This window comes from Helianthus annuus, chromosome 17 (genome assembly GCF_002127325.2).
Source record: "Helianthus annuus cultivar XRQ/B chromosome 17, HanXRQr2.0-SUNRISE, whole genome shotgun sequence".
Classification (NCBI taxonomy): domain Eukaryota; kingdom Viridiplantae; phylum Streptophyta; class Magnoliopsida; order Asterales; family Asteraceae; genus Helianthus; species Helianthus annuus.
This window is the reverse complement of record NC_035449.2, coordinates 151,257,846-151,269,808: the sequence shown is the minus strand read 5'-3', so window position 1 is coordinate 151,269,808 and position 11,963 is coordinate 151,257,846. Positions and strand designations below refer to the sequence as shown.

The 11,963-nt window shown below is 40.4% G+C and overlaps 2 protein-coding genes across 2 annotated transcripts; one reads left to right on the top strand and one right to left on the bottom strand.

Annotated features, from left to right (window-relative positions):
- The first annotated feature begins 283 nt into the window (after positions 1-283).
- LOC110925851 (protein FAR1-RELATED SEQUENCE 5-like) lies at positions 284-3,358 on the top strand. The gene is made up of 5 exons (XM_022169676.1): positions 284-370; positions 483-1,272; positions 1,387-1,645; positions 1,757-2,329; positions 2,423-3,358. The coding sequence occupies exons 1-5, from the start codon at positions 289-291 to the stop codon at positions 3,077-3,079; spliced, it is 2,361 nt and encodes a 786-aa protein (XP_022025368.1). The 5' UTR covers positions 284-288; the 3' UTR covers positions 3,080-3,358.
- A 1,767-nt stretch (positions 3,359-5,125) lies between these two features.
- On the bottom strand, positions 5,126-11,510 carry LOC118488905. Its single transcript, XM_035986329.1, has 21 exons — positions 11,434-11,510; positions 11,213-11,337; positions 11,047-11,100; positions 10,782-10,835; positions 9,871-10,646; positions 9,589-9,783; positions 9,223-9,493; positions 8,985-9,128; positions 8,664-8,876; positions 8,361-8,531; positions 8,004-8,267; positions 7,686-7,913; positions 7,423-7,593; positions 7,187-7,357; positions 6,994-7,098; positions 6,857-6,910; positions 6,390-6,771; positions 6,228-6,284; positions 5,948-6,128; positions 5,596-5,874; positions 5,126-5,474 (listed from the first exon to the last, which is right to left on the bottom strand). The coding sequence occupies exons 1-21, from the start codon at positions 11,508-11,510 to the stop codon at positions 5,163-5,165; spliced, it is 4,284 nt and encodes a 1,427-aa protein (XP_035842222.1). The 3' UTR covers positions 5,126-5,162.
- Positions 11,511-11,963: the final 453 nt, after the last annotated feature.

The window sequence follows — 11,963 nt, the reverse complement described above, 5'->3', positions numbered from 1 at the left end:
CTAATATTCCATCCTATTATGCATGCCCATGTTCACGTGTTGCATTCGAAGCATCTGCATATACTTATATGCATGTTGATTGTTCCCGGTCGCCGGAAGACCCTGTTAGATCCCCTGATGTTTTGGTATCCAACAATTTTATGAAAAACGCGGTTATTGATGACCAGGATATGGATATTGATGAAGGTTTGTTTTATCTTACACTTTTCTTGTTTTATTTCTTCACTAGACATGTCATCTTTCAAACTTTTTCTATAATGTTCACATGTAGCATCACAAGATTCCCAGATGGAAGCCATGACTGTAGCTGTTTCTGGATCATCTCATGGTCCTTCTATGTTTGAGGAATCACCACGCGGCCAGTTAGACGGTTGTACAATGGACAATGGGACCCCAATTTATTTTCATATCACACATTTTATAACCTGTAGTGTCATGCCATTTTATTGCAGATTCATAACTTTTTCCGTTTTATGGTACAGGTCCTTCGAACCCATACTTTGTTTTTGATACCCCTCAGGGAACCCGTTACTGGATTCCTAATGTTGCTGATAAGTTCATACCGGTGTGTGGCAAAACATATCCAACCTTTCAGGATGTTCTTTCCATGTATGAACTCTATGCGCTCGAAGCAGGGTTTTCTGTAAAAAAAGGTCAAACTAAAGTCTGGAATGGAATTCCCACACACAAGTATCTCCGATGCTCAAAATATGGGAAACCCCAACCAAAGCGGACTTTTGACACCCTAGATGAATCTTCTGTTAAGCACCGGAGGACCACCTTCTCATGGTGTGACTGTAAGGCAAGCATACTAGTATCGATATCGAACGATTCATACACAGTCCTAACTTTCAATGATATTCATAATCATGAACTTGTTGAGAGTTACAACCGTGATCTTAGTAAGATATCACGGAAACTGTCATTCTCCACGAAACAATTCATTCATAACATGAGTCTAAACCGCATTGGACCAATGAGGTCTTATAGATGCCTTGTAGCTTTAAAAGGAGGGCATCACAATGTCAATGGGACACCGGTCGATTTTAAAAACTTTAGCCACCAGCTGCGAATTTTTATTGGTGAACGCGACGCACAAGTTTTCCTAGAACGCTTGCGTGAGCGTTATGACAACCTACCCAACTTCTTTTTTGATTACACCGTATCAAACGGAAAGTTGTCCTCTGTATTCTGGGCTGATGAGATTTCAAAGCTTAACTACAAAGCTTTTGGCGATGTCCTAGCGTTTGATGCAACTTACAGCACAAACAGGTTAGCCCCCCTCCACTCTAACATATGTTATGCCTGATCCCCAAGTATCCAATTTTAGGTTGACCAAAAAAGTTGTTCATATTGTTAACATCAAATCAATTTTTTTGTTCATAGGTACAAGATGGTTTTTGTGCCATTCACGGGTGTGGATCATCATTTCCAATGTGTTACATTTGGAGCTGGTTTGATATCAACTGAGTCAATTGAATCTTACGTGTGGTTGCTTAAGGCTTTCTTGAAGGCACACGGTACTCAACCAACTCTCGTGCTGAGTGATCAAGACCCATCCATGCTACAAGCTGTTCCTATGGTCTTTACAGAATCACGTCACCGTCTATGCATGTGGCATATAATGAAAAAACTACCATCCAAGGTATACATAAGTTTGTTAACCTTTAACATGTGTTACCCAACATAACACCCTTTTACATGTCTTCTCAAATTGATTTAATCTAACTCGTGTTATAACTATTAAAATTTTCAGATCTCAGCCGACGTGCTCGATAACACTGATCTTCGGTCCTGCATTCATCGGTTGGTTTGGAATGTTTATATCAAACCTGAAACGTTTGAGTCCCGCTGGAATGACCTCCTACAAACATTTGGGCTTCAAGAGCACAGCTGGTTAAACGACATGTACAACATGAGACATCTCTGGGTTCCAGCCTACTTTAGAGAACTGCCCATGTGTTGCTTGATGAAGACCACCTCCCGATGCGAAAGCTCTAATGCGGCCTTCAAGGTTAACTCAACAAGCGCAAACACGCTTGTACAATTTATGATGTGCTTTGAAAATAGGGTAGACAGCCAACGATATCGTCAACGTGTTTCGGAGTTCAAAACCTCTTCTACCATGTTCTCTGGCAATACTGAGTTAGCGATAGAGCAACACGCGTTCGCCATTTACACAAACGCTGTTTTCGCCCAAGTGCAAAAAGAAATAATTAAAGGTAAGTTTTTATGCTACATCACAAACCAAAGCGAGACGAGCGATTCCAGTCTTCTGATAGACGTCACTCATTTGGATAAAAGGAACAACATCACAAATGTCTATCAGGTAACACATGTTAGGCACTTACATTATTCCATGTACTCTAACATATTTTTGCATCTAAATGTGTTTTCCTTTGTTTGTCTCTGTTCAAATCAGGTTACGTACAACAATGTCGATCAATCGGCCAATTGCTCATGCAGGAATTTCACACGTATCGGGTATCTGTGTCGCCATGTCTTTTGTGTCTATCGCTTGAAAAATGTTGAAAGGATTCCACCACAATACATAAACGACAGGTGGCGCCGAGATGCCCTCCCCAAACATGTTTTTTCAATTTCCAGTCGATACGGAGTCAACCCACACGCACCGTCCATTATGCGGAATGAAATCCTCGACCTCGTTACTGAATGCGTAGATGTTGCTAGAACCGATGAGGACGCGTTGGCAAAACTGGTTGACCAACTCAGGGATTTCAAGATCAATGTTCTTTCCAGGCAACCGTTGGCAACAACTGAAAATGAATCAAATGAGGCTCAAATGGAAGAAATAGTTGGGCAACCAATCAACATTCCAGTCGAAGTTGCTAATCCAGAAGTTGCACGCAATAAAGGATGTGGTACTCATACTCGCATTTCTGGGCCCGGTGAGAAGGCCAAAGCAAAACCACCAAAACGTCCAAAGCAGCTTCGCTTATGCAAGCGTTGTGGTCTGTATGTCGACGACCACGACTCACGCAACTGCCTTAAGGTGGCTGCAATGAAAGCAGCAAAGGCAGCTGCTGAACAACTAAGGCAGACTGCCACTGGCGACTGATCATCTGATTAAAATCATTTTATGTAGTACTATGTAATGGGAGACTCTTCATTTTGGCCTTCTTACGCACATGTAACAGTCTTTTGTCATCATCCTGCTATTATCTGTTACGTGTGTAAGAAGGTATAACTTTTTGAGTCCCAATAATCATATTTAGGATTGTAAGAAACTATATGGCCTTTGGCCACTTTTGTCGTATTAGGCCCGAAGGTCATTCGTGGACCGCTGTGGTATATTAAGCGGAAGCAGCTTATCTTAACATTTAACTGCATTTTGATATCTGTTTTTCTGTGTTTCATTTGCTCTCTTTAACTTCAAATGATCAAAACAATCTTTTGTTAACTATACAGCTGTAGTAAAAAAAAAAAACAGATTGGATAAAAAAAAAATTAATAAACAGAAACAGATGCATAACACATGTTACTTACCCATAATGATTTGATCTTTTTATCTCAAAAGGATCAAAACAATCTTTTGTTAACCACACATATGGAATAAATAAACAGATTGGGTCTGTGAACTTCAAAGCATCAAAGCAATCCTTGCTAAACACTCAATCTGGAACAGATACACTTGCTTAACACATGTTAGCTTACATTTTGAAAGTTGTAAAAAACTTGCTTAACACATGTTACTTTCAAAACACTATTTGGTTAACATGTGTTAATTTACCTAATGGTTTGGATCTTCAACATGGAAAGATTCAAAACACTATGTGTTAACCACATAACAAACAACATATATACTAAACCACGTCAGGTTATAGAAGTAGACTTCAAGCAACTTAAACAAACATTCTACCACTAGGTTACATAAAAAGAAATAAAAACATAATAAAACACCAACAAGACGACATTCGTATGTCATTTTGTTTCAACATAACGTCATCAGGTTAACACATTTTCAAACACTTTCACCATACCAACTACCCATGGGTATCCTCCACTAGTAACAAGCTTTTAATCATGGTGTGGGGAATTCCTCATCATGAAAGTACACTGGAGACGGGCTGCGCTCACCCTCCCATGGGTCATGGTAACACCAGGACTGGATTGTTTCCGGTGAGTATGGACACAACGGGCAGCCACACATTTCATGGTCTGGATCCGTCAGCAACCTAACCAACTCATCTGGTAGCCCCTTCATCTTTTCATCATCTGGAACAATGTGCTGCCTTCGGCCTGGTTGATCTCGCGACACACCAGATACATCAGTGACGTTTTTCGTTCCGCTTTCTGAAGCATCCTCACTTGAAGTTACTCCAGTTTTCCAGTCCTCTCCATTTTTGTGAGACCCTTTTCTTTCGTTAACCTCCATGCACCGGCCCTCACATGCTTCTTTCCCTTTTTGTTTGACCTTCTCCATGCTTGGTTGGCTAGCCGTATCCTTACCATCACACGGGTCCATCTCATTAACGCTCTTTTGGGACATCTTACAAAATATGGATAACTGAATTGGTGTAGTAGGATTGTGAAGTATTACAGAATATTAGGTGGGTTCTTCCCTCCAATACTTATAGAGGAGTTCCCTGTCTACATTTCATATAGTCTTCTTGACTTGACCTTTTTTGATGTGACCAAAAGCTGATAAAAAAGCAAATATTCCTTTTTTCCCCAATAAAGTTGCTTTTATAGACCCCAACCCTCATGCTTTGTACTATTCTGCCAACAACTCTCTAGTGTTCCCCATTTTTGTACTACCTATTTAGAAAGCCTGTTCCCCTTGGAAAGAGCGTTTTTTTGTTTTTCTTTAGTGTTACAAAACAATTTCACAATTTCTAATATAACATTATAAACTATGTCAATAAACTTGGTTAATACTATTATACGCCATTTAACAACACATCAATATTTTCTAGAGTTTATAATTACCGACTAACTAAACATCATATTTAATATATATAGTTCATCCACAAAAAGACATCCTGACGATGCCATACCCAACAAAACACCTACCCCCGCATTACGTTTGAAGCAAAATCCCCAAATCCATCAAAGTTCATTACATGTTTCCAAAAAACATATCCGGCGAAATTAAGACATAATTGTTCTACAATAACATGTGTTAGCCACCATAACACATGTTACTCTATTCGGCATTCTTCCTTGATTTTTGGCAGCAGCACATTCACCTCCGAACATAATATGTGCGCCGCATACCTCTTTCTCAACTTTCTCACCTCCGCCATCTTCCTCGCCCCACTCGTGCCGAACCCACAGTTAAAACTTTGGTTTTTCCCCATATAGCACTCCATGTGCCGCATCAAGAAGATCCCACAATCAGTTGTGTTTGCGGTTGTTGCCCAAGGAACCGGCATACGCTGGATGTTGCAGTACTCTATGTCATCGGCTCGTGGATTCCCAACCTCCCGCAGATATTGCACAAACATATCTTTCTGCATACGCATACACAAGACATAGTTAGTAATCCTAAAAAAAAAAAAAAAAAAAAAACCTAACAGTCTTGCCAGTGTTATCACACTTATTTTTAAATCAATTTTCAGTTTTGTTACTTACAATCTTATACGCTGTGTCCTTGTGTAGGTAGTAGACGCTGTCTTCTATCAACTGACCTTGACGGGCTTTGTCATTATCAATGACATAAATCCCGGGGTCGCGTAACTCAAACACTACCAAGTAAAAGTGTTTGTGCTCCAATATAGGGAAGAAAACAATGTCTTCATTTCGGAAATCAGGAACGCAATCAACTCTGTTTACCGCACCCTTTATCCCAAGCCGAAACTTGTGCATCCGCGCCTCTACCCCGCCTTCGTCAGTTGTCAGCATCCATGGAAACTTCAAGCATAACAGAGAAATTAATAAGGTCACCAATAGGACACACTGTAATTTATATATACATGGCACTTACCACAACTTTAGTCCCAAAAAATTGTCTACTGTAAGCCCCCCGTGATTTTCTTTTCTCCTGGAAGTTCAGCACCTCCGCCCAACAGTCAATAATGCCATCCGAGACCTCATTGCCAACATTTAAACTCTTGAACATAGACCGAGATGCTTGTACGTGGGTAGGGCTTCTGAACAGCAACTCCCTGAAGTCAGGTGTACAAACCACAAAAATAAATTTGAACATGTTAACATATGTAATTTATTGTTTTTCTAATAATTCATACGGTTACGCCCTTACTTACACAGACATATGTATCGGACTATCTACATCAGCCACTGACGAAGAACCCTGTTCCCTCCTGCGTTTAAATAAAAAAATAAACCAATTATCCAGTGTGTGAATCGTTGTTTATCGTTTACAATATTCCTATAAAACAAAAAACAACTTTTGCAATTCTACTTACATGTTTGCCTCCATTGCCCGCTTCCTACGACAAAATCCACTTAAAAGGTGCATTGGGCTTTCATCGGCGTGTATGTAGTCCCACAGATTTGTCTCCTTCTTTGTAATTGGTTGGCCCATGTCAACAGTCCTTATATAGTAAGGTGATCTGTTTGGCTCCGCTACCACCTTCTCTCGGAAGGGGAGTTTCCTTTTTTGTGCCCCCAACTCAGCCAACATGCGCACACGGTTAGCAAGCGGAATATTGTCCTCCACCTCATACATATCACTACCACAAGATCCCAGCCCAGTTTGACCCTTGTGGATTGCAATGGCCGGGTCATAGGAGCTAACTGGGTCTACCATTATAACCATGCTCAAGTCTGCGGTAGCCTCCACATCGCCTAACACATAAAAAATAAATATATGATGTAACGCGTAAACAACTACAACACATTCGATGCGATAAATGATGGTGTTTTAGCTCACCAACAGGTTTGGTTTCTGTCCGGGGGATGTCCTCCATCTTCCCACTTGTGCAACCTGCACGTTTAATGCAAATAAGTATATTACACATGACTCATACTAACCCATCCATACTAATTTCGCTTAATGCTATATCTTACCAATTTCGTGTGACACGTCCACTTGAGCCCCAATTTGTGTCATCCCAAGGCTCCAATTCGGGCCATCTAAATTTCGTTCATCAAAACCGGGCTCAGGCCCATTGTCTGTATGAACACCTAACATGTGTTAACTCAGTAAATGATAGACAGGGGAAACCATTTTTAACACATGTTGGAGCATGAAAGTCCTTACCGTCATTCTCTGCAAAAGGGACCTCTTCAACCGCTTTCCCTTTTGCATCGACATCATGTGCCATCTCACTCCCGTCGCCCGAAACTATTGAATCAACCACCGCGCTAGTGCACCCTTGCATGTTTATAATAGTCGCACGCATCCCATCATGCTCCGTCTTACCTTCTGCACCTGCATAACACAATGCTGTTACAAAGCATGCACAACTTACTACCAGGAAAACATTAAATACTTACTGTTTAAAACACGGTCAGTCTCATCAACAGCCCCATTGTCTTCGCCATCCGGCACACCGTGTTTGTCCTTATCATCAACAGCCCCGTCCGCAGCTGAAAAAACCATGCCACCACTCTCTTCCTTTCTTCCATCTGACGGTGCGTTCTTAACTTCAATCTCGTTTTTAGGATCTGCAATTGCATAAACATTTTTCGAGATATCACATAGCTAAGCCTTGCTAAACAAAAAAAAAAAAAAAAAAATTAAGGTTTCCGAAGGTTACCTTCCTTCCCACTCTGTTCATCATGTTTACTATCCTTGTCCTCCATCTCGACCATTTTGTCCATTCTTTGATCACAAACAAACCTTGCTTCGTAAATCTCATCCTTTTTGACGTCATCCGCTTTAAGATTAGTGTTCTGTTCATCATTGGGCTTCGCAGCCACTTTATTGTCTGTTTCCACTCTACGCTCAGCACGTGTAACAAACTGCGAGTCCGGACCCCGGTAATCTGTGCACACAAGATGACATACGTTAAAGAAAACAAAGTAACAAAGAAACTTTTAGAATCAGTCATTATTAGGGGGTTTACGAGAACTACCATGTGCCCCGTGCACTTCTCCTGCTTTAATACGCATTATTGCACGCATTAAACCCAGCGGTTTATGCACTTCTTCGGCATCATTTTCATACACCCCTCCTGCGCCTTTATTTTTTTCGTCCCCACCAACACTACATTCCTCGCGACTTGAATTACCAGCATCATTAACACTCTTATCACCTTCCCCGACTTCAGTTGTATTTATCCCAAGTTCACTAACCCTCAGTTCTATCTCTTCCAACTGTTTCTTCGTCTTGATTAACCCTATAACATAACATCAACATTACATGCGTTTAAGTAACGTAACCATATTAGCCGGTAATACAGGTTAACTGACTAACACATGTTATACATTACCTGACTCGTCACCACCATCCGTTTCTCCACGGAGAATCTTTGTTTTCGACTTCTGGCAACTCGGGGTCACAAAGATGGCTTTTGTTTCCGAAGCACCCTTCAACAGATTCAGACGGGGAGACCTCCTTACCCGCGGCGACATAACTGTTTCCAGCTCTCCGGTACACTCTGCTGCAACCACAAGGGCAGGTTATACTATATGATAGTTAACTCCTTTGACGTGTGTTAAGGAATGTCATATCATTCCATAACATGTGTTAAGCAAGGGTATTCTTAAAAAGGGTATAACATGTAACAAACTACCTCTTTCTTTGTCACTTTCCGTGCCTTGTCCACCAATCTGCATACTTCTCTTTCTCCTTTTTGGCGTGACAAACATTTCTTCTGTTTCCCTTACATGTTTTAAGTTCTCAAGTCGTGCTGATCTCCGCACCTCAACCGACTTTCCACCATCTACAATCTGTTCATCAGGGTCTTCAACACCATCATTTGCGAATGATTGCATTTGAACATCAGCTGCACATTCAAAATAAAAAATAAATAAATAAATATTGTCAGTAATTACAGGTTGAAGAACCGGCCAAATGTGTTTCCGTGTTCATTTCATATACATCGTTAGGCCACCTTCTTGGTCATCGAAGTCTATCACTGAAGATCCTACTGCTTTCAGCCTACTTTTACTTATTTTTTTGTTTTGGCGGACAAGCGACTTCCTGTACAAGCTCATTATTGGTGACCCATCCGAAAGATCATCATCTATGCCATCCCCTACGAAAACGTTCCCACAATTATTAATGGATTTCAAAATAATTTAACTAAATAACACAGACAATAACAGGGCCCGACAATAACATTTACTAACCAGCGTTCTCTCCTTCATTGATGTGATTCTTTTCATCATTTCTCAAATCGTCCAAGACCGAATTGATCTTGTGTGACGCTAAATCTACCGCATCATCGTTATCCTCCCTTTCACTATCTTTCTTCTCAAACAAACTATCAAACGTTGACTTCAACTCTTGTACTTCTTCGTCTTCAGGGCTTTCCACCAACAGCGAATCTAACATACCCTCTATTTTGACTTTGTTCTTCTTTGTCACGTATATTAACTGTCGTAATATCGTCAACCTCTCCTGTTGAATATAGTTTTTAACATTAATTTTTTTTTTGGACAATTTGAAACATATACCAATTTCAAAAAAACACATGTTATAGCATCTATCTTTACCTCTTTAGTTGCCCATTGTTCGACGTTATAGTTTCTGGGACGTGTTAATCCTTTAAACCGTCCTGTTCCAAAACCACCCGCAAGGATTTCAAGCCTTTCTCTCTCTCTCAATCTTTTCAAGTTCCAAAAGGCTAAAGGACAGACCGCACTGTCAACCTCCATACCCGTGCACTCAACGCTATCAACGTACAACAACTACAAGAAACAACGATACGTTCAACAAGGGAATAAATCAACTATTATAACACATGTTAATTAGCTAAGTTACTTAAAGTTGCTTACCATCAGAATCGCTAGAGGACCAACAAAGAAACTCTGTGGGTCCTGCCGATTCCATGTATCCTTGCAAGTTCTGAGCTTTTCCACAACAAGGTCACACCAGTCTATTGTTGCAAAATCCATCTCTTCATCCAGATACTCCAATATTTCTTCCCGTAAACAACTTTGTTTATGACAATCCACCAGCACTGCCACAAAACACATTAAGAAATCCATCCTGAAATCAAAACTGTCTTCGCCATCGGAATCATCAATCATTTTCACCATCTTTGTCGGCGGCACCATTGGCCCCGGGTATCTCGCCCTCCATTCCGTGATGGCCTCGCTGAGAATCGGCAGCTTACCAATAGAACTAAACTTTTGCCCACCAGTCGGAATCCCTAACAACTTGTTGATCACTTTCCTGTTCACCTTGATATCACCGGCAGGCGTACATATGGTCATTTTATCGGGATTGAAATTGTCCACAACAAAATAACCTAACTTCGCCGGCAAACCATCAACGCTGAAAGTTAGCATCCGTCCAAAGCCCATTTCCCTGACTGCATCACGCTGTTGTTCTGTCAATGCCCGTACACACTTATAAAACTGCAACGGTGCAGATCTTGTCCTTATTCCTGGAAATTCATCCTTTTTTGCGCGCTTGCGGGCTTTCTGAACCTTTTCCGGTTTCTTACGTTCTACCTTAGCTTTCCCTGCTCTACCTTTCTCTTTTTCATCAGAACCCTTGTTCTTTTTGGTCTTCAACATGTTTCCGCTCTTCGATGAACCCGTCACGTCTGACCAACATTTTTATAGGAAACAACAACATTACAAACAATTCCTTAAGGGCTTAAAAATAAACTAACTGTTACTCCGTTTTCAGGGTCAAGCACAACTAACACATGTTAACAGAAGCCAACTGTGTAACTTACCACGTTTTCTTTTATGTCCACTCCTTGAAATATCCCTGACATTGCTTGTCTTCCCTACAGTTTTCAAACATGTTAATGAGATTTGTGTGGATATGCAACTAGCCTCTATTGCAGCAAAAAAGGAACTTACCCATCTGCATTTTGTTATCCCCCCGTCTGCTTACACCACAACCTTTCATTTAGCACCGAAACATTCGTAAGTTAGACGATTATCTTCAACAATACTTTATACAAATTATAAAAAATATTACTACTTAATCGTTACCTTTTCCGTGTCTCTTCCCATTGCTTGTTGACAGAACATCGGCTTCATCGTATACTGTAAGGCATCAAACACAATTTAGTTACGCCCAATTTCAGGCCCAACACACTATCAACATACAGATCACCTTTGAAGTATGTATAGTGTTTAGTAACATAAAAATTCTAACCTAGCTCCCGTTGCGTTGGACCAAGGTCAGCTCGTTGTTTGGAAGGACCGGGCTTGGGTTCCTCCGATAAAATCACCACGCTAGGGCTACCAGAACTTTTTCGCCCTAAATTGTGTTTCGAAGTCCTACATATTTAAACATAAAACAAACTAAGGTTGCCTCTTTCCAATAATCGGTTGAAGAAAAACCTAGTTGGACATGACGGATAACAACAAACTAACCTGTTGTTTGAAGTCTGAATCTTCCGTAAACGTTTCAGCTTCAAAGACGATGACAATATTATGAACGAGTTCCTCATCGGATTCTATGCTAGGGTTTGTGGGTAGTAGCTTTTCAATGCCGTCGTATCGATTGTAAAGAAGATGAACAGGAATGGAGAAAGGATTAAAGACGACAGAGAATCATGAACAGGAAGAGAGTTTTTTTGAGTAAAATGGAAAAGAAGAGAGTTTTTTTGAATTTGGGTGAACTTCTTTGATTAGACTGCTACTGCATGGCAGTCATTGCTGTCTTCCCAATGTTTTTTGATACCCAAAATGCCCTTCGATGGTACAAGTTGGCAGTGTTTTTATTTTCTTTTTATTTTTATTAACACAATATAATCATGTCCCTTGATCATCTTAGATGTAACCTAATCAATGGTTCAGATGGGGTTTCCATAGTTTTCTCAAAAAGAAGGGGTTTACTATATAACCAAGCCCTATATATATATATATATATATATATATATATATATATATATATATATATA

What these genes read in the sequence shown, in the direction of transcription:
- LOC118488905 (XM_035986329.1), bottom strand. Translation starts at nt 11,510, where the DNA reads ATGAGGAACTCGTTCATAATATTGTCATCGTCTTTGAAGCTGAAACGT. An exon ending in TCCAACGCAACGGGAGCTAG is followed by an intron (nt 11,101 to 11,212) that starts GTTAGAATTTTT and finishes GATGCCTTACAG; the next exon opens with TATACGATGAAGCCGATGTT. An exon ending in AGACTTCGATGACCAAGAAG is followed by an intron (nt 8,877 to 8,984) that starts GTGGCCTAACGA and finishes TTGAATGTGCAG; the next exon opens with CTGATGTTCAAATGCAATCA.
- LOC110925851 (XM_022169676.1), top strand. Translation starts at nt 289, where the DNA reads ATGGAAGCCATGACTGTAGCTGTTTCTGGATCATCTCATGGTCCTTCT. An exon ending in GCAACTTACAGCACAAACAG is followed by an intron (nt 1,273 to 1,386) that starts GTTAGCCCCCCT and finishes TTTTGTTCATAG; the next exon opens with GTACAAGATGGTTTTTGTGC. An exon ending in TGAAAAAACTACCATCCAAG is followed by an intron (nt 1,646 to 1,756) that starts GTATACATAAGT and finishes TAAAATTTTCAG; the next exon opens with ATCTCAGCCGACGTGCTCGA.